The 23,066-nt window shown below is 41.8% G+C and overlaps 1 protein-coding gene across 2 annotated transcripts in view; it reads right to left on the bottom strand.

Moving 5' to 3' along the window:
- C8H3orf70 (chromosome 8 C3orf70 homolog) overlaps positions 1-21,796 on the bottom strand; it is a 75,747-nt gene extending 53,951 nt beyond the window's left edge. Inside the window, exons 1-2 of one of the 2 annotated variants that reach the window (XM_075284050.1) lie at positions 21,711-21,796; positions 11,509-11,762 (exon numbers count right to left, since the gene is read on the bottom strand). In XM_075284050.1, the coding sequence (XP_075140151.1) occupies positions 11,509-11,692 (184 nt within the window). In that variant the 5' untranslated portion in view covers positions 11,693-11,762; positions 21,711-21,796. Of the gene's footprint in view, positions 1-11,508; positions 11,763-21,454 lie in introns of both variants that reach the window. The other variant, XM_075284049.1, reaches the window with a different exon arrangement.
- Positions 21,797-23,066: the final 1,270 nt, after the last annotated feature.

The raw sequence follows: 23,066 nt of genomic DNA, 5'->3' as shown, positions 1-23,066 counted from the left end.
ATCCTTATCCCGAAAACCCATTTTAAGAAGAGAAGAAATGAGAAGTCCAGATGTGTGAAGATGTATCCTATCCATTTACAGAGGATCATGTGCACGGAGACAATATGGGGACACAAAGGACCTATAGGAACTCTGTGCGCCCCATTTTATTTTTTTGGCTTCCTATGGAGAAATCACGAGCCCACAGAAGTGCCATACTATGGCCACAGAACTGCGGCCTGACACATACAATGTTTTTTCCTCCAACGTCTGAGATATTACTGATGCGAATTCATAGGCCGAACTGTTGTTATGGAAATATCTAGCTCGTTTTTCCAAATACCATGATAAAGGCTGAATGGGATTTCATTTCTTTGTATTACTCGCTTGTATTAACCCTTTAAATTCCATTTTCCCAGTATTACATTACCAGCAGGACGGGCACAGGAATGAGTAGTTAAAATTACACTTAAAAGGTGGCTGTCTGAACATGACGGTATTTATTTGGATCATCTACACATCGACAAGGTTTAAAGGCGCATTTAATATCCCCCCACAATGCGCAGCATTTAACACACGAGAGGTTGTAGACGTGGCTTTGTGGCAAGAATTATAATAATTACATACAATGCTCAATCGCCCAATAATGGGCTAAACAGCAACTCAAAAGAACCCAACCAGCAAGTACAGAGTAAAAGTCAGAACATGCTAATTAGCTAAATGAATTCATACAGTGCAAACAGCTGACGAATATAATTGCCCGCCATTGTTACGGTGTCACCTTCAGAATACAACCACACTCCTGCCACTGCATTTATTCTCTACTCAAATGGATTGAATACCAATGTGTCACTGACACCTTCTCCTCTTTTTTTTCTCTTAAGTTTTTTTTTTCTGATTGCAGATTTGTTTATTCTTGTTTTCTATATATGATTCTCAGCCATCTTGCCCAAGCTGTTACAGCAGTCACATGGATCGTAGGAACCTGTACGGTCTGGAGATTAGAGAAGAGCGAGTAGTATTCGATCGAGTAGGTATTCGATCGAATACTACATTATTCGAAATACTAGTTCTTATACCACGCGGTAAACGTAAGACGTTTACCGTGTGGTATTTGACAGAGTACGAGTATTTTGAATACCTACTCGATCGCATACTACTCGCTCATCTCTACTGGAGATAACTTATTGACATATAAGGGAGAGTATCCTAGAAATGGTGTGCACCTACTATGAATGGTGGATCCAGTGTTATGCATCTATGTAAATGACATCGTTGTAATGCTACCTGTGACTACCGGAAAGTGATTTCCACATCTGTGTTGGAGTCTCCGTATGAGGCTCCGCTGCAGATTCCGCCTAAAATCGGTGGAGAGAAAAGTCCTGGAAGGAGGACTTTTCTCTCTGCCAAATTTAGTATACTATCGATGGAAATGGGGTGAACCCCATTATAGCCAATAGATAGGGTACATGGGTAACCACTTTTGAAGAGGACAGGCTCTCCGTCTTTTGGGACCCCATGTGGACCCAAATGGAGATCTGAACACTAGTGTGAACCAAGGGTAAGTGTTGGTCTAGAGATGAGTGAAATGATTTGGAACAAAACAGATTCAATCTGAATTTTCCAAAACTTTTGGGTTCAACTCAACCCTAGAACTTTGGGGGTTTCTCATCTGCGAACTGGAAGTGAAAATATTATATTGTGAGGTCTCTTCGGACCCTACAGTATAATAAGTAGACGACCAGGGGAGGTGTGGAAACATAATAAACAGTTATATTCGCCTTCACTCATCCCTCTTTGGCATCCTCAGGGTACTCTTCTGGCCTCCTGGGTGATGTCACTCTCTTATGTCCTATATGGACAGTCATTCCTTTGAATGACTGTTTGGTAATGCTACAACGATCCAATGTAATACTTATTACAAGGGAAACGTATGGCCATCAGTACCATGCTCAGGACTCCTTTTTATGAGCCAGAATTGAAATTCTGTATTTAGGGACAGCTACTCTTCTGTTGGACTTAAGCTACATTGTAGGGCATTGACACACCATGTAACAAACCGTAAAATAGTTTTCTAGACTACAAGGTTCAGAGAAAGGCAGAAACCCTATGAGATTTTCCTCATCTAAGTGGAAGAGTTCCTTTTGGACTACAAAATTGGCCATTAGAATACATCCTTGGACCAATGACCCATCTCCAGTAATCCAATAGCTATGACAATATTATTACAAACATCCAGACCCATATTAAAATCTTTTACTGCATTCCCCATGACATCTTCCTATTACAAAGAGTCCCTTAGTCTCACTGCTTTCACAGTAGAGAATCCCTTCAATGTTGGTGATAAAACATTTCCTCTTGATATAGAAGATAGCCCTTATTTTGGGTATAACAAGATTATGGGAGAAATTTTTGTACTGACCTTTGTATGTTTTTACATTGTTATTATTTTGTGCCACTCACTTTACACAGTTCAGAATTATCTGCAAAAATTGATAATTGCCATGCAACAAGTGGAATTTCTATAGTCTTGTGGGCCCTGGTGCAATCTTTTGTCCCCTACCTCATCCCTACAGTGAATTCTTGATTGTGATGGTTCCAGGTGCTAAGGAGTTTAATCCACCTTCGTGTGGTTACGGTAATCTCCTTGGTTTATGGGCGAGATGGAAGCAGCAATCTCAATACTGATGCCAGTGCTTATGGGCCCGCTAAGGCTCTTGGGCCCTGGTGCGACTTCACCCTCTGCACCCCCTCAAGTTACGCCCCTGCATGCAGCTGATATTCTACCCGATAATTTATTGATTAAAAGGAAGAGGGCCCAAATCTGACCCCTGACCCCCCCACTAGTAATCTGTTTGTCGCTGCACCGGGAATGCCTGGCACTGGCAGGGTGCAAGATCCCGAGAGAAGAAAGGGGTTGTCTGTAATAAAACAACCCCTTTAATTGTCTCAGAGTCCAAGCCTTCAGCTATTTACCATTGGTCATTAGTGCTGTATTTTCCTAGGTTGTAAGTTGTCATCTCTGTACTATGTGCCAAAATGTGGCTGGGGAATTAAAGAGTTAAGCCAGTCACATATTTCCAGCCTTCCATTTTTACTATGTGAATTGTTTTTCAAGGCTCTTCTTTTCTTTAGCCTGCGATGAAACACAATTGCAATCACTTGACAGGATGTTATGAAATACCCCGACATAAACATTTTATAAGGTTGGTATATAATGCATGAGCTTTTCAGCACAAAAAAAAGAACTTTCCTTTATATTTTGCCGCGTCTCATAAAATGTTAACAGCTTTTAAAGTCTTTGTGTATTCTATTTCCTTGACGACTATTTAATGAACTGTTGCAGATAGTACCAAAAAATGCGACTTTAGAAAACCAGACGCAGTATACTCCTTCATGCAATGCAGGACAGTTTTATAGGCAACTGGAATAAAGTGAATTTATATCTGATCTAGTCATTTACCAAAAAATTAGCTTAAGACTAATGGGATTCAATTTCAGGTCCAAAATCCCATACACACTAATTTTACATACCGTATATACTCGAGTATAAGCCGAGATTTTCAGCACAATTTTTGTGCTGAAAAAGCCCCCCTTGGCTTATACTCGAGTGAAGCACAAAAAAAAAATAATTTTATTTATTTATTTGGTGGTGGTGGGGGGGGTCTACGACCAGCCACAGTAGTAATGTATAGAATCTCCTACAAAGAGAAGCTTTAAGAAAATAAATAAAAGTCGTAAATCCCTCCTTTCCCTAGAATACATATAGAAGTAGAAAATGACTGTGATACACATACACATTAGGTATCCCTGTGTCTGAAAATGCCCGGTCTACTGAATATAGAGTATCTGCAGTGCTCCTGTTCCGTCAGGAAGGGGTCAATAAGAGCACTGCAGATACCCTATATACAGCCAGACTGAATTCCAAGTGGGGAAAAAAAAACAGTCCTCAAGCTCAGGGAAGGGGCAGACAGACAACCAAAACACCCCATGTCTATGGCACCTTTAGAAATATATTTACTTTGGTGACAGGTTCAATTGTTATTTCACCCACTGTATTTGTATAGGGGCTGTGCTTGGTAGGACTGAACTACAAACAGCCCATGTGACTGATCGTGAACGTGATCTCGCAGAAACGGTGCTTATTGCAATCACAAGAAAAGATGGAAGCCACACTGGGTAGACTGGCAAACATCCATGGATCAGAAAGTTCCTTCATGTCAAAGAATCAAAGCTTGCCATTTACACTGCTCCACACAGAACAAACTTCTGCTCTTGTATTGGCCTAGGCTGGTTCTACTATCTTCCGATAGATTAACCCCCTGGGTGCCGTGATCAATAATGAACTCGGCATCCAAGGAGTGATCAAAAAGTCCAAACATTGTACCAATAAAAAGTACAACAATTAAAGAGCCCTTGCATATGTCTGACCCTGAATATGGTGACCCCCAAGAAAATTGTTCTTTTTCTAAAAAGTGACATTTTATTTGTAAAACATAATAAAACCAATATACATATGGTATCGCCGTAATTGTAACGATCTGCTGGACAAACCTGTCAAATCATTTTTTTTTAATGAGGAGTAAAAGCAAAATGCAAAAAGTTAGGATAGAATTGTGAGTTTTTTTCACATGGACCCTCAAAAAAAGTTAATAAAAGCCAATCAAAACATTATATGTACCTCAAAATGGCACCAAATAAAAGTACAACCCATCACATAAATAATAAGTTCTCACACAGCTAGAGCAACAAAAAATAAATAAAAAGTTATGAATTCTGGAAGGTGGGGGACGAAAATCTGAAAAAAATCACTGTACAAACTACCCTGCATCTCTAAGGGGTTAATGTCTATGGATTTATAACAATGCCATAAAAGCTGCTAAAGGTGTAATGTATAGATGCCCCAATACTTTTGTCCGTATAGTATATTTTTAAGCCCTTCTCTACAACTGTCTGAGGATTCAATATAACATTTGATCTGGGGCCCGTTGGGTTCCTTTGATGCCACATCAGAGGATTTTACTATATGTACTTCAATAGTCCTAGCAAAGCTATGCTCCAACTCCTAACGGGTAGCTCACCTTTTTTCTAGCAGCTGTGGGCTGAAAACATCCATGTAGGCTTTAATGCTGGTTTTTAGTCATAGCCAGAAGAGGATCTAGCGGAAAGGTTAAAGGGTTTTCTATGATTGTGAGACGGACGACCTACCCTACAGATAGGTCACCAATATAAGATTTATGGGGGTCCAAGTCCATCCACCTCAGCAGTTTGAAGAAGTTGTTGCTGTGATCAGACAAGTGCTACAAGCTCTATATTGCATACCTAGCGTTGCGGCATCCATTGTAGAACAGCTCTGTACTCGGTGACGCAACTCTATTCTGTTCTTTTGAATGGGACGGAGGTGCTGCAAGTGAAAGTGACATTATAGACCTGAAAAGATTAAACACCACTCACCCGAGTACAGCGTACACTCTGAATATCTGGTCAACAGGAGGTGTCGGGTGTTGGACCCCCAACAATCTAACATTGGTGATCTATTCTACGCTTAGGTTATTAATATTATAGTCCTGGAACATCCCTTGAAGTGGAAGTCCACACTTTATACGTCCATTTCAAATATCAATGCACTGCTTCAAAATGCTATGTGTGATTCTCGCCTAAAGTGGGATCGATAAAGGCAACTGGAGAGCGAAAATGTTACCAAAGTGCTGAGTGCCCACATCTAACGCAATCTACATAATGAATATACCAATTAGAATTATTTTTCTACAACCTTTTAGTCATTTCTTGTAAAATGTCACGTTTACCGTCAGGATGTTCCAATGGCCTACGTGTTTCATGAGTCAGGTGCTGGTCTGTGATCACTCATACATTCATGTGATTGTTGTGTATGTAATAGGACACCAGCCAGTGTGTGTCATGGCCAAGCACTGCCTAGGTTAGGAGGTCAAAATACATCATTCTAACATTTATTAATCTATGCGTTTAATAAGAGCTGCAAACGTCATACAATGGAACAGATATAGGTTATATATAACAGAGATTATATCCATCATCCCATGGACAAAACAAAAATGCTTCCAGCACATTGCTCAGACCCTGCAATCAGTTTTTAGCGATCACGCTAAGGTCTTATTCACACATCTGCATTTTTGCGGATGTCATACATACCCATTTATTTAAATGTGTTTATTAAGAAGACGTAGAGAGGTGATGTCTGTGGTTGCGAGGAGAAGGGGGTTTGTTTCAGATGGAAAAGGAAGATGTCAAGGATCAGATGAAGTTAAAGAGCACCTTTCACCTCCTCCACCAATTCTAGTTCTTATCAGTTAAAGAGGACCTTTCACCACCTGGGGCGGTTTTATATACCACTAGAAAGCAGACAGTGCGCTAAATTCAGCGGACTATCGGCTTTTCCGTTCTGTGGCCCCGTGAAAAGCTATCGGTGCCGGTACTGTAGCGCTTCACCGTCTAAGGGCGTTTCTGACAGTCAGTCAGGAACGCCCTTCCTCACAGTAGCACCTACAGTGCTGTACTGTGATAGCGATGATCTCACAGTACAGTGTAATAGGCGCTACTGTGAGGAAAGGGCGTTCTCGACTACTGTCAGAAACGCCCTTCTGACAGTGAAGAGCTATGGTCAATATCAAGTAGACAGGTCAGGTTGTGGATGGAAGTTCTTGAAGATGCTGTTGAGGATCTTATCAAAGTTTAGGGTAATTAAGATGAACAAGTCCTATCTGTTGTTTGAATTGGTCAATGCACAGCCTAAAACCTCTCTCTAGAACTCCTATCCATCTTGCTCCTTGTAAAACTGATGGCTGTGGCAGGAGTCTCCGCACTGTGTCCTGTCTACAGTAGGACACCTAGCTTATAAAAGGGGTTGTTCAGACACGGTGATGTTTTTGCTACTGATGACCTAGTCACAAAAAATCTATAGTATCAGATAGTGGTCTGGCACCCAGATCCTACAATGTTCAGCTGTACTGGCCAGCAGAAGGTGCCATCCAATGTACAGCAGCGGCACCGGAGTATACAGCTCTGCTACCATTCAATTGGATAGTAAAGGTTATTAGTATCAAGAACTTCAAGAAGTTTATAGCCATCCGTACTCAGCAGACTTTGTATCTCTGGCAGTGGAAAAGGAGGAGAAAGATTTTAATAAGGGTGAATTCCAAATGTATTTACTTTCAATAGGGAATCACTCTAGAAATTATCTGATTTATGGGGATAGTTATTCTCAATTTACAACGATTTTGCTGAAAATGATCTAAAGTTTGCTGAAAATAAATTCCTAAATATCATTTTATATGCTGAGTTAAGGTAAGTTGCATGGGGTTTCTTGGTCGGGAACCTGAGGCGGCATTCGATTTGGATCGTATGGAGAGCTTCAGTCTATATTTCTCTTGATTAATTGTTGCAAAGTGTCCGCCCGTGAGAGTCTTCTGGTCTCCATGGCAAAAACTTTTTTTTTTTTTTTTTTAACCGGACACAAAGTCGGACATGCAGGACTTTGTGCCCGGTTAAAAAAACAAAAACGGTTTTGCCACAGAGACCAGAAGAAACTCACGGGCGCTCATGGCCAGACACTGAATGCCGGGTTTACAACTCCTGTCGGCAGAAGATGGAAACCCACAAAGCGGAGATCAGGCGCTGGTGTGAACTTGCCCTTAGCTGTTTTTGTTGATCTACACTAGAGAACTTTTGCTCACGTGGAGGCTAGACTGCTGATATAACGGTGTCGGAAAATGGAGGATTTGGGATAGGATAACAAACAATTTCTGACATTCTTTTGGAAGGAGACAAAAAATAAGGATACACTATAGACAGCAACGTATCCATTACTCTTCATTTTTTTTAAATTAACATTTTGATCAGTGTAAAGTGGACACAATTGGATTACAAGGATTTTGTAATCCACTTTTTCTTCTTCATTCTTCTCTGCACATGCTCAGAATGAAGACTGAAGAGGGAAAAAAAAATCTGGATCTGCAAAAATGGACACTTTTTTGATATATAGCCATTGACGGATTATGGTGTTGTAAATCCATTGATGGATTATATATGTGTTGTATAACCATTTGCGCTTTTTTTTTTTTATGAATTTTTTTTTACTTTTTTTTAGATGGATTCACAACACGCACAGCGGTGAACATAGTCTGAGATGCTTTTACCGTGTCCAACTGATAAAACTGATTTTAAGAAGTTACATAAACATAATGCAACTTTACTATTTGGGAAGCAGCGCCGCTGGACTATGTCAATTCCACACGTTCAGCATCGTCTTCCAGTAAGTTCATTAGGAAACATATGATCTTCTAACAAGCAGCATTAAGAGCTGCAAATGGATGGATTCTGGGAGAGACTAATAGAATCCATTTGTTTCAGCTAAAGATTTTCTGTCATCTCTGGAATTTCCTGGCACCCTCCCATTTATGTTAACCCACTCAGCCATAATAATGCTCCAGCATTAAAGATCCTTTGAGTGTACGGAAAAAAAAAAAAAAAACCTCTTTAAAAGCCAAAACAATTTTCTGAAACCGGTTCAGGCTCAAGAACTGGATGATAAGACAATGGGCAATTAAACAGCACAACACTAGAGGAAGAAACATAAAAGAAATAACAGAAATGACAGTCACATTTCACTTTTTTTTTTTCACTCCCATTAAACCTAAAACTCCCCTGATCTGTAAAGCCTATTAACCGCTGGAATCTAAGCTCTCATGGGTGTGCGGAATAATGTTCTCCGTCGTACAGTCTGCCTGTCCTGGGTTAACCCCTTCTCATTTAAAGATGGCTTTAAAATACCGTATAACGGCGTAAAACTAAAGCATTGATTCTGGTAATGCGCCCAGTGTTTCCTAGCTGTTCTGAAAGCTGGGCACATATGGCATGCTTGTCACTCAGCACTGAACAGCAAGCCATATGTAGCGTGGGAGTCCTGATCACTACATAGTATCTGAGAGCCTCCACTGCAATCCTTTATTACTGTGGAATTAAGATATTTTGCTTTCTATATATACACACACGTTTGTATATACATACACATGTTTTACCAGGCATTGGGTATAAACCTATCTAGATACCTAACAAGGGACATAACACATGTGTGGACGTAGTACAGGGATAAGCAGGAGCGCGCAAATACGTCTCATATATACACAAATTGTTAACACATAGAGTTGAGAAGTCATTTCTGTCTTATAACATTCAGCACTACAGTTCTAATATAAAACTCATACAGTGCGCAGGTGATGGGTCCATGGCTGAACATGACAAGTGGCACATGGACGGTAGCCGTGTGCTGCCCATGCCTCCATTCATTCACTACAGTAAGCCCCAGGTTCATGGCCCCATGATAGTACACAAGCATGTGCATGTAAATATGAAGAATCAATGTGATAGCCGAGTTATTTGCACATTAACAGTGCACACGGCATAAGCCCTAAGGGTAAGTTCAGACAGGGTTTTTGATCATGATTCTGAGGCCGTATCCGCCTCAAAATCCTGACCAAAAAGACAGCTCCCTTTGAAAACAATGGGAGCGAGATGCTCATTCTTTCAGGCGGATTTGCCTCGCGACATCCGCCTGAAGACACTCACTCCCTCATTTGAGCCTAATCCAGAGAGGAGTGCGCCACTAGATGCCGGAGCATTGCACCGCCATCCAGTCACAGCTACCCTTATTTTGGACCAGAACCAAAAGACCCATGTGAACTTACTCTAAATGCACAATGGCCTAGATTTACTATTGTGGATATGACTAGACACTGGAACAAAAATGGTGCACCTTTGGCGCAATGTGACAAATCCTGTCTCAACAAAACATTTTTGACTTGCTAGACAGGTAGGTGTGAATTCAGGTCAGAAAAAGGGTGTGTGGCTTTGAAGTGCCACAATGTGCCAAACTGTGTTCAAAGGCGGTAGAAACCTAGACTAGACAGTCTAATGATACACCAGATGTATCATCCATTTTTAGTCACCGTGATAAATCTGGTGAATTTTCAGACTGTGTCTAAGTTGTCGCTGTCTAATCATAAGTAAATCTGGGGCAGTGTCTAAATTCTGCCCCTTTCCCCAAACTGGCATGAGCCTTGTGTAAGCAAAAGGCTCAGTTCACATTTTTTGACCGTTTTATATTGAAGTTATACATGGACGGTATTCCTTAACTAAATGCTATAATGGATTCCAACATAAGATGGCATATTGTACACAGTGCACAATATAAACCCCCCCCCCCCATAAGGCTACACTCAGTGTATGTGCCATAAGACCTCACTGCATGTATGATGAATAGGTGCACTGCCATCATTTATTCTGCAGAATAGATAATGGATAAAACTGGGGCGCAAACTACTGAAAGCTTGTTTTTGGATACACATCAGCAACATGCATCCCTCCTGATACAATATATAGGTCAGGAGTCCACCAAAAATTCCCTACACTGAATAGAATTGTAGTAATCCCTCTAATATAAAAGGATCGTAAAGGCCCCATTCACACGGGGCAAGAGGGGGCGGATTTTGGTGCGGAATCCACGTCATAATCTGCCCCCTCACAATGGTGGTCTATATAGACCGCTAGCGATCTTTTTTCCGCTAGCTGCAACATGCTGCTAGCGGAAAAAAGAAACAAGCTGCCATCTCTTCAGGCTGATTCCACGGCTGAATCAACCACAGTGTCCGCCTCGCAACAGCACCCTCCAGACTATGCCCATTGATTTGGGCCTAATCCGGAGCGGAAAGCCGCGCACTGCACCAGCATCCCGTCGCGGCAGCCGTGGCGGAATATGCACGCGCGTAATTGCGTGTGAACTAGCCCAAAGGCTTTCAGCTTCTGGTTGTAAACAAAGAATGATTCTATTTTTTGACAGCTAAAAAACCCATATTACTTGTAATTTGTGTGACTTGTATGGTATGTAGATAGGTGGGAAGTGGTGTTTGTGGGAAAACCCCATTTCGGTTAAGGCCCCATATAGCGAAACAGCGCGGTTCCAAAGGTCAAATTGACATACTGCGATTTACATAAACTTGGGCAGATTTTTTTCTGCATTGCGTGGATGGGATTAGGCCGAATCCTACCCACTTTGCAGGTACTGTAAAATGCAACATTTTCGCAACGTGGGGCTTCAGCCTTAAGAAGGTAGCAAAAGAAAATTTACTTCTGGTTCCCCTGATCATTAATATTGCCGTAGCCAATTGTAATTCATCACAAGTAAAATGTCTGTTCCACGACCTGCAGGACATTCATTCTGCTTCTCCTTGGTGGAACTTCGATAATTCATTGCAATCCAAGACAGAGCACAGTAACAGGCCGTGACAACCTGTACAGCCGTCTGCAGCATAAAACAGGCAAACAAACAAGCTGACCGCAAACAACCATAGACCGCTATCGATTTCATTATGGTATTATGGAGAGTGGACATTGGTATGGATGTTCAATCCATACTAAGCAACACCCATTACCCTTTACAGAACTGCATTTTACTTTTAGCTGTGCACATCATATTCGGCTCCATAAAATACTTACAGTGGCACCAGCCCAAGTGACAGCACCAATGGAGTCTGAAGCACTTGCCATGACTGTGGGTGGCACAGATGGATAGTCCATCGCAGGGCTTGAAATCCGGTCTTCCAGCACAGCTCCTGGCCAAAGCTTGCGCTTCATCCACCTTGTCATTCTTCAGGCACTTTTGGGCAGCTGTGGCTGTCATCTCTGCCTAGAAGCCTCTTCGGAGGCAGGAGAGATGTGCCGGAAGCTGGGTGAACACAGGGTGCCTGAAACTGAATGGAAACTCTCTATTAGTACAAAAGCAATGCAAAGAGTCAGATCAGATACAGGCGAAAGGCAGAGCCCATGGCTGACGGAAAACAGTCACTGGCACAGTCTTATTCCTACTGTCAGAAAAATGGGCTAATCTGAAGACGCATGCCCCCTCTAGCGCTATACTATAAGGCATTTATTGGATCACTTTCGAAGACACTTTCCTGCTCTAGAGTCTTATTATTTAGGATGAAGGTGGAAGTCAGCGTGAAGATATTGAACTGAGCGAGTTGGTGTCTCTTTTTATCTATCAGTTTTATGAGATTCTGGCGGTGACAACTGCTGTCAGAACAGAAATGAAGATGACCCTCTAGCAGGATAGATCTAGACTGGCGGGTCATATACAGCGAACAGGAGGAAGCCCTCTCTGACACTGCAATATGCAAAATACACACAAAAATAAAATAGTCAAGGCCGTGCCATAGTTTTAGGCAGGTAGGGAAATGCTGCAAAGTAAGAACGCTTTTATAAATAGAAATAATTTATGAATATATTAATATTAATAAAATGAAGTGAATGAAAAAAAGAGAAATCTAAATTAAATCAATATTTGGTGTGACCGTAATTTGGAAGAAGAATGCAGGAAGTGATGTAAAGGGCGGTCACCCCAAATATTGATTTCATTTAGATTTCTGTTTTGCGCATTCACTTACACTAGCAGTCGGCTCGCCATCGTTCGGTTCTGCATGGGGGAATACAGAGTCCGTGTCCACTGCATTTTGCCTCCCTCATATAAGTCTATAGGGAGAATTGGGAATTTCCAGTATTTTTGCAGGTAAAATTACCATTCTGCATTTTTCAAAAATACATTAATTTCTTGATAAACTTTTAACAACTTTTCAGCAACGCATGATAAGACATTCACTTTTTCTGGGGTTATAAAACAGATTTTCCGCTGCAAAGGCCAAAACCGACACATTTCTGGGATCTGTCCAGTTCTGGACTATTGTTTTGAAGGAAGAGGCGAATGTAGCCTTTGACCGCCCAAAACACATAGGGGAAGATATATTATTTAACGTGTGCCAGAAAAATCTGGCATATGTTTTTGGTGCCCATTGGTCACACTAAAATTAGAAGTATTTTTAGACAAAGAGTCATACACAATATGGTGTAATGCAAATAAATAATACACAGGCAGACATAAAATTAAGAGGTTGCTATTTATGCAGAGAAACCATTGCTATAACTGTCTTTCATGCATAAAGAGCAAATGTAGGCAATTCTGTCAGAGGCATTATGGCCACCAGAATCAGCTCTAAGGCCGTGATCACATCTGCAATATTGATTTTACACGTCTTCTCAGTCACCGAAGCAGCACAAGGAAAATCAGTGAGTGCAAGATGTGGAACGTCCTACAAATGGAGCCCCATGGTCTTTACTGACTATAATAGGTCCATTGTATTTCCCAATGTTCTGCCTGGTATTTTTGACTGTGCGATGCAAATGTAAAAGTTGCCTAAAAGGAGAAGTCTAAGAAGCCCTTGAGACAATTTGCTTGCATGGTGGGAAAAGGGGTACGGTCTACATGTTTGGCTAACTTAAAGAGGATCTGTCACCAAGCACAAAATAATGAAATACATAATTTGATTGTCAATGCATTTATGGTTAGATAGATAGCACTGTAAGTCCTAATTCACAGACACGATCCTACTTATTGTAGGGTTCTGTGCTGTCAATGTTTTACTATACTGTCCTATACTTTTGGGTCTGTTAAAAAAAAAAAAAAAAAAAAATCAGATAGTAGAGATGAGCGAGTACTGTTTGGATCAGCCAATCTGAACAGCACGCTCCATAGAAATGAATGGATGCACCTGGTACTTCCGCTTTGACGGCGGCCGGCCGCTTAACCTCCCGCATGCCGGCTACGTCCATTCATTTCTATGCGAGCGTGCTGTTTGGATCGGCTGATCCGAACAGTACTCGCTCATCTCTATCAGATAACACACAAATAGCACCCATGTGCTGCTTGTGATTTTCAATGACCCTTAGACTTTAATTGAGCTCTGTGGTACGTAAAATGGACCAAAATAGAGCACGCGTCCGTTCTACTTCCACGTAAAATAGAATCAATCGTTAATGTGTGACTAAGCCCTAACATGGATAATAACATAAAGTACCATATATATTCGAGTATAAGCCGAATTTTTCAGCACAGTTTCTGTACTGAAAAACCCCCCCTCGGCTTATACTCGAGTCAGCAAAAAAAAAAAAAAAAAAAAAAATAATTTATTTATTTCTTTTTTTTTTAGGAGGGGGGGGGGGGTATCAATGTATAGAATCTCCCATAAAATAGTGCAAAAAAAAAAAGAATATTTAAAAAAAAATAAAAGTTCTAAATCCCTCCTTTCCCTAGAATACATATAAAAGTAGAAAATGACTGTGAAACACAAACACATTAGGTATCCCTGTACATAGGGTGTCTAACAGTGCCCGGGCTACTGAATATAGGGTATCTGCAGTGCTCCTGTTCTGTCGGGAAGGGGTTAATAGGAGCACTGCAGATACCCTATATACAGCCAGGCTGAATTCCAAGTGTGGGGGGGGGGGGGAACAGTCCTCAAGCTCAGGGAAGGGGCAGACAGACAACCAAAACACCCCCTCCCCTTCCCCAGCACCTACTGCACCCAAAAACTCCGACCATTTTAACTTTTGAAATTTTCCAGTAGCTGCTGCATCCCCCCCCCTCCCAGTTTTTGGGGGGCAAAATTAGGGGCCTCGGCTTATATTCGGGTCGGCTTAAACTCGAGTATATACGGTAATAGGCTCAATATTTCTGAAGGTGCACACTGTCAGCTTTCCCGGTATGTGCTCTGAGATCTCGATGCCGTTAATTTCAGCACCACTATCTACCCATAGTCAGATGGGCGGACCTTACAGTCTAGCGTCATCATGGGGCAGTAGGGAATGTCCCCGCCCCAACAATACAAGTCTATGGGGTGAGGCGTGTGAAAGCCACAATGCGCGCCTTTCTTACTGTGGGGAGATATCGATGCTGAAACTAACGGCACCAATATCTCCAGCATCGGGGCACATACCTGGCGGGATAGAAAACAGCAGATCTATGAGGTTCTATTTTATTTATTGTGAGCACATTTGTGGTTCCTATCTGATACAATGCATCTCATAGATGTGTTAGGTTCAGGTATTTTAGCCACTTTTTGTTGTTGCGGTGTCTAGATACGGGATTGCACTTTTTACGATACTCTTCAGATTTTTAAAATGTCAAAATCCCCTATCGATCACACTTTTATTTTCACACTGACTTTAGAAGGGAAACAATCAGCAAAATAATGCAGTCCTTACAGCGGGCATACGTATCTAGTGAAAGGTACCCCGATGTTATTACAATATGTTTTCATTGGCGCTTACACTAGCATCAAACCTGTAATAAAACTCTGATCTCTGTAACATGTGGAATCACTTTAGATCAGCGTTTCCCAAACTCTGCTCCGGGGAGCACCAAGAGCTCCACGAACCATCTGCAGGTGCTCCGCGATATGGCGATAATAAACGGTTAACAATTAAAAATAGATAAATGTGAAGGACGTCATGAATCTGAGGCGGCCTCTGCCTCGAATTCCAGACCGAAAAAACTCCGTCTGAACTCAGCCTTACTGTAGTCAGTAGTCATCCCAAAATTTCCTAAAGTAAACTTTTTCCTCTAGTTTGGTTGCTATGCAGTGTTAGAGTTAAGTCCTCCATCTTTGTATTTTGGCAGCCATCTTGATACTCTTTCACATATAAACTGTATAAGTATGTATTTTTCTGCTTAAGTCAAGGAGGCCCCTTGTTAGACTTTAAGGAATGTGATAATGAACGTTAATGCATAGGTTGCTAATCCTTATCTCTCAAGGGCCTCATTTTGAGAAGATGCATCTGACTTTGTATCTCTTATCTCCTTTACATGATGTATGGACACATAACCAACAAAAGTATTAATCTTATGGTATCTGGGCACTCTGTCATATTTTATGGTATATGAAGGTCACTTAGAGTGTGTATAGACAGAGTCTATGTAGCTTATTGTTAAGATGACATGCTTCAACCTAATTATCTCTTTTGCCATGATATATACATATAGACAGTCTGGGATGTTAGCTCACACATGTATTTTGAATCCTTCTTTGTTTCATGGGGAAGTCCATCCCAGTGTGGAAAGCTATAATGAGATGCAGATTATAATGAGCCTCAGCCAATAGTCATGTGCCAGGCTTGTCTTATATCTCTATAACCAATCATGTTGTACTGATTAGAATAGCCAAGCCAGCTCTTTGTCTGTAATTTATTTAAACTACCTTTTTCTTACAATAAAATTAGAACTCTTTTGATACACCGCCATCTTGTGTCTTAATCAGTTCTCCAGGCCTAAAGAAGATGGCTGCAGTCCATCTAGGCCTGTTAATTAATTATTTAATTAGGACCTCTACAACATACGGAGGGATCCATATGTCCCTATCAGCAGTAACCATACAGGTGTCAAGGTAACAGGAGAAACAACTTGTGGGTGACAACCCAAGATTTCCAATCAATCACTTCCGCTGTTGCTTAGCAACCGGTACAGTGATACAAGCTATATTTAGTGAAATTCAGCAACTTTTCCTGTATATTACTCAGAACACAAGATCTGATAGACACTCACTTTAAGTAATGACTTCACAGTAAATTATACCCATGACTAAATTTACTAAGGGTTGAAAGGAATATAACGCTGAAGAATTATATAATATGTTACGGCCAACTATAATGCTAGGCCATCCCATTACCACACAAAATGCAACAAGTGGGGAAGATTTTAGCCCAGTGGTTTCACCGCACTTTAGCAGTAATGGCCGTGGTCCCATATTGCAAAAAGACAGCATATTACAGTACCTGCAACGTAGAGGAGATTCTGGCGAGTACCATCCATACATTGCAAAAAAAAAAAAAAAAAAAACTGCAATGTGTCAATTATACCAATAGAAATACTGACATTTTCCATACAGGTATATTAGAGGCAGAAAATCCACATTGGAAAATTCTTCAAAAAAAAACGCAACGCGTTTCCAATGCAGTCAAAAGTGTTTTTTTCTTTTTTTTGGTTTGGGTACCCTTGTCCTATAGTGTTTTTTTTTAGTTTTACCTTACATTAGGTTCACACTAGGATCGCCTCTCGTATTTTTGGGTCCAACAGGGGAAAAACAGTGCTAACACAGTGGTTACACAAGGTGCCAGATGGACACCATTGACTAGAATTGGGTGCCTGTTATAAAACTGAAACCAGTGGAGGAAAAGGTCCTCTGTACAGGACTTTTTACTCAACCAATTTTCAGTGGATACTGTAACGACGAGCCTCATATAGAGCTCACAATGTACATTTTTCCCTATCAGTATGTCTTTTTGGAATATGGGATGGAAATCCATGCAAACACGGGGAGAACATACAAACTCCTTGCAGATTGTTTTATGCCCTTGGCAGGATTCAAATACCAGGACTCCAGTGCTGCAAGGCTGCAGTGCTAACCACTGAGCCACCGTGTGGCCCCCAACATCACATTTCTTATACATGCAGGACACAAAAGCGCATGAAACAGGAACAAATGTTAATTATATTTCAGGCCATGCCAGGCGGACAGAACAGGACCTTCACAGCCTAACACATTACTAGTGCCAAAAAACTAGAGCTATGGGCTTTCCAAGATCCACTGCAATTTAGAGACCTGTACCCTTTAATAATTGTGATGCATCTATCTTCAGCAAACCATAGATTTAGAGTATAAGACTAAGGCCCCCCGTGGCACGTGGTTTTCATGCAACGCTTTACACAGAAAGTTTGCAGAGGTTTTCTCTGTGGACTTTCTGCTTCAATTATTCCTATAGGGAAACCAACAGCGTTTCCATAGGTAGAATGGATATGCTGCGATTTCCAAAACTGTGACGGTTTCGGAAATCACGGCACGTCCGCTGCATGAATTTTACCACAAACTTTGCTGTGACTGTAAAACGCTGCGATTATTTCCAACATAGTCAAACTGCAACGTTTACTCCACGCGGGGCCCCGGCCTTAAATGCTGTTCTTAAGAAGTGTCCCCCATTATCCTGAATATTGCACTTCATTTGTATCAAGCTTATTATTACATACAATATATTTATAGATCAGATAAAAAATACACACTAATGAGTTAACTTCCTATGTGTGAATGTAGTGATGATACATGTAAGTGACTCCATTATTAGAGTAAATGGACAAGTTTTTTTAGGAAAAACTACACAAGTGACAGGAGACCCCAAAACCCTGTTTGTCTGCCTTTATCCTAGACACCATATGGGATACGACTGGGCATGGAGGCCGACAGGTTCTGTATGGTATCCTGCAGCACACATGCCCATAGAGGTTGCCATAGATGTGTTGGCATGCAAGAAGGGAAATCTAAAAAATAATTCTTCATTAATATAATGTTTCTTCTTTTCCATACAGGCTACTAGAGTTTTTTTCCCCAAAGGTCAGACAAGGAAATGCGGCCTTCATGCAAACAGCTGCTTCACAACTCTGTTTTGTACAAAGCCATAATAGGGATGATAGAAGTGCATGAGAGCTAATGTACTTCCATATTAAAGGGGTTGTCATCAATAAAAGGCCAGCGGAGGTCCAACACCTGGGACCCAGGCTGATCAGATGAAGGGGTTGCACAGTGTCCTATCCTCTGTTTACATTGCATACCTTTTGTTTTATAGCCTCATTCAGTGTTATGCATTGCACGTCCACTATCAATCAGATGGCTGCAATGTATATAGTGAAGTGGTCATGGCACGCTCATGAACAGCAGATCAGATGGGGCCCCGGATGTCAGACCTCTGATCTTCTAGTGATGACCCATTTTCAGAATAGGTCATCAATAAAAACATAACTGGTCAACCCCTTTAAAGCATTGCTCTTATAGGGGTTATACCAACAAAAATATTTATTCTCTATTTATAGGATAGAGGATAAATTGTGGTCAGACTCTCACGATCCTGAGAGAAGGGGGTGCAGGGATATGAATGTACCTCCTGTGGAAACCAAAATGAGGGGCACATGGCAGCACATACAGATACGTATGTATAGTCTATAGATACATCAAATAGTAGAGATTATATCTAGGCATGCCAGCCAGTATCCGCTCCAGCCCCCAACCAACGCCCCCCCCCCCCCCCCCCCCCAATCACCATTCATTGCCTGTGCACATATCCCCAACCCACAGACATAACAGGGTTTTATTATAAACCAAGAGTCAGTCAGCAGGAGCCCTGAGAACAGGAACAATCCAAGGCAAAGGATATTAAGAAGACTGCTACTACCATGTGTCGCTGCAATTCAGTCCTTTGTAAATAGGGGTCAGGTAATACTTATACGTAGCTGAAAAATTGTTACTGTTGCACAAAAACAAACAGCACAACTGTTCACATCCAAACACATACACTTCACACTATACGAAAATGCAACACGTACTGCTAAGACATGCCATAACTTTATTATCAGCGGGGGTCTGAACTCTAAGACTGAGAAAGAAGGGGCTTCGGCACTGATACTTAAAGGGGTTGTTTAGGTTCGGCAAATAAATGTTATGGTTTGTATAATGAAGGGTTATACAATTTTCCAATCTACTTTCTGGATCAGTTCCTCGTGGTTTTCTAGACCTCTGCTTGTTGTCATTCTATATTTAGTCCCAGCGGATCAGTCTGTGGTCCTGTGATGGACAAATAGGTGCACGGCTTGTTACATGACAGATATCTGATCACTGTGCTGCGACTGTAACAAGCCGTGCACCTGCGTGTCCATCACATGACCATGGGCTGATTTATAGCCACTGAAACTGCACATAGAATCACAGCAAGCAGAGATCTAGAAAAACGTGAGGACTTTATACATGTAGGATATACACATATTATATATGTAGGAGTACTACAACACAGCTTCATTTAAGCGAATGGGGCCCTGCACAGTAAGACACTGGGATTGTCGCTGTGCAAAAAAACAAAAAGTAATCTCAGATTTATTTGTTACAAGTATGAATAGGACATCTAGTTTAAGACCATTTTTTCCCAACTCACAGATTGCATAGCCTACCCAGTATTCTGTAAATGAAGGCTATTAAAGTCTACAGTTATATAACCTACTTATTATCGAGGAAAAAAAAAAATTACGTGCACCTACGACGGTCATCTGTCAATATATTTCTATGGCTTGCAGCGCAAAGAAAAAAACACAATAGTCCTAAACAAGCGTCAGACTCATTGCCCAGGCACAATATACAACAGTTTGATGTTCCCTTTGTTGCAGATATTTCTCTCAATGTCCCACTCATCTGAATACGGCATACAACAACTTACGCACATGGAGGAGAAACGACCACAGTCACTCATGTATTGAGATGGATGTTGTTTAGTTGAAGAGAACGGCCATGTGCGAATATAACCCAAGGAAGATACATAGCATGCACCAGCCTGGAATTATTATTGCTCCCTGTCGGTGTGAGAGTATTACACAGCTCTCAACAAAATTCACAACTAGAGTTAAAACCTTTCGGAAAACTTCAATCATCTGATACAGTGTTTCTGCAATATCGCAGTAGGTCACATTGATGGAGATCTGGAGGTCTTTGTTACATGTATAATATAAAATATCATTCTACTTGGGCACTGCCTTATGGTAGGGCTGGGGTCTTAAGGCAACTCTTGGCTGTAATATTAATGACTGATGACCCAAGAACCCATCTTAAGGTCCCAATTCTTCTGTTGATGGATCAGATGCTGATATATATCTGCAATCACATACACGCTGATTGTTCTGTCCACATCTATAGTCAGGAGTAGATCCCATCACATTCTGTCGGAGGTAGAACAAATCTTTGATGGCTTCCAGAGACAAAACAAAAACCTCAACTAAACCAAAAGCAATATTACCCCGAACAGTCATCTCCTACGCTGCTAACACCCTGAATGGGGTCAGTGACAACTAGGACGTACATTTTCTTGCACACGGTTGTGTAATTATATGGCAGACCGACTCCATAATCACTGATTTGGGCTCTAAATTGTCACAATCCAAAGGAGATGGAAGCAGATGTCCGTACGTAATGACAAGTATAGGAGCACCCAGCCGTGTACATTGCTCACAGACCTGACCCTAAATGTAGAAGACAATTGTGCACAGCAGAAGACACCAGGGACACCTTGTCCTCCACCCAGGAGATGCGGGCAGACTCCATCCACACACACACAGGCATCTGTCAGCACCCAGGCTGTATACTGCCCTCCGAACACCAACCAAATACGCGTCCCTATACACGGAAACACAAGATCCTCCGGCTGCACATAAGTATAGTCTTATCCGGTCATAGAGGGAAGGAATAGGATTAACACTTTGTGATCCAGTTGATATTTTACAGTCCCATAAACGGATCCAATGATATAAATGATCCATCCGCCACCATGTGTGAATTGTCACCTACCACTCCTTACACTGACAAACACAAAGTCACACTAAAACACTAAATCCTAAAACAATCCCATAAATCTTCCAACAATTCCTAGGAATTGATGTATTGTCTGTGGTCAGTGAGGTTGTAGAAACACCAGGATTGTACAGACAGACACACACACACACCAACAACACACAAAGTCACCCAACTCTCACCGATTTCACCCGGACGGGCTTGGGGGTGCCGGGTGAGGCAGGGGCTCCATGCCCACAAAGCTCCTCTTATTCCCCAAGGTTCGCTGAACTTCCGAGCACCGGGATCTCTGAGCCACAAATCTCCTCCAGGTAGTCAGCAGTGCCGGCGGCAGCTCAGCGGTGCATCCCCGGCCCCCGGTGCAGAGCAGCCCCGTTATGTGCGGCAGCACAGAGGACAGTGTGCGGCAGAGACAGTCACTCCACACCGGGCACTCACCAATGAAGTTCCGGCCGCTCCTCGCTCGGTACCCAGCTCAGTGTGTGGAAGGGAGGGAGGAGGCACTGCGCAGGCGCCACATCCCCTCTATAGACAAAGTGACAGGAGCCAGCTGAGGAGAGTGACAGGCACAAAGCACAGGCGGCGTGCTACACTGCTATACACACAGGCTGACACCTAGATACACACAGACTGACACACACACATACTAATACAGACTACACTTGTATATACAATATAATGTGTCTATATACACAGAGACTAACAAACGTACTAATACAGACTATACTTATATATAGCTATATATATAATACATATCTATCTATACTCATATACACAGAGACTGACACACACACATACTAATACAGACTACACTTATATATACAATATAATGTGTCTATATACACAGAGACTAACATACACATACTGATACAGACTATACTTATACTTACTTATACTTACTATATCTATCTATCTATCTATCTATCTATCTATCTATCTACATTCATATACACAGAGATTGGCACACACATATACTAAATATATATATATATATATATATATATATATATATATATATATATATATATATAGTGAGAGAGTGAAGGGTGTGGTCGGGGAAGACAGGCATGTCCCAGCCAGGCAGCTAAAGGGTGTTTGGTAAAGGCCCACACCAGGGAGGTCAGCTGACTAATCAAGGCCTGATAATAGTCTGTGTGTGAGGACTAGGAGTGTGGCACCACACTGACAGAGCTGACCTCTCCATAACAAACCTACAGAGCAGGTACTGTGCCAACCGTTATTGTTGCCAAGGTGGGAGTCTGGTAGCCAGTCTCCTGTATAGTCAGGGAAAAGTTTCCTTATGTTTAAAGAGGACCCTTCATGGTCCAGGGCACAGGCAGTTCTATATACTGCTGGAAAGCCAACAGTTCGCTGAATTCAGCGCACTGTTGGCTTTCCCAATCTGTGCCCTGGGTAAAGAGCTATCGGTCCCGGTACCATAGCTCTTTACAGTCAGAAGGGCGTTCCTGACAGTCAGTACGTCCTTCTTCAAAGCAGCGCCTATCGCACTGTACAGTGTGAGCGGGGAGGAACGCCCCCCTCCCTCTGCTCACAGTGCTCGTCCATAGACGAGTATTATCAGGAGGGGAGGGGGCGTTCCTCCCCGCTCACACTGTACAGCGCTATAGGCGCTGCTGTGGAGAAGGACGTCCCTGACTGACTGTCAAGAACGCCCTTCTGACTGTGAAGAGCTACGGTACCGGGACCAATAGCTCTTTACCTGGGGCACAGATCAGGAAAGCCAACAGCAGTATATAGAACTGCAACAGTTTTGGAAATTGCAGTCAGTGGCGT

Source organism: Leptodactylus fuscus, chromosome 8, assembly GCF_031893055.1.
Source record: "Leptodactylus fuscus isolate aLepFus1 chromosome 8, aLepFus1.hap2, whole genome shotgun sequence".
Taxonomy (NCBI): domain Eukaryota; kingdom Metazoa; phylum Chordata; class Amphibia; order Anura; family Leptodactylidae; genus Leptodactylus; species Leptodactylus fuscus.
Note: the sequence above shows the minus strand (reverse complement) of the source record. Positions and strands in the feature narration are given on the sequence as shown.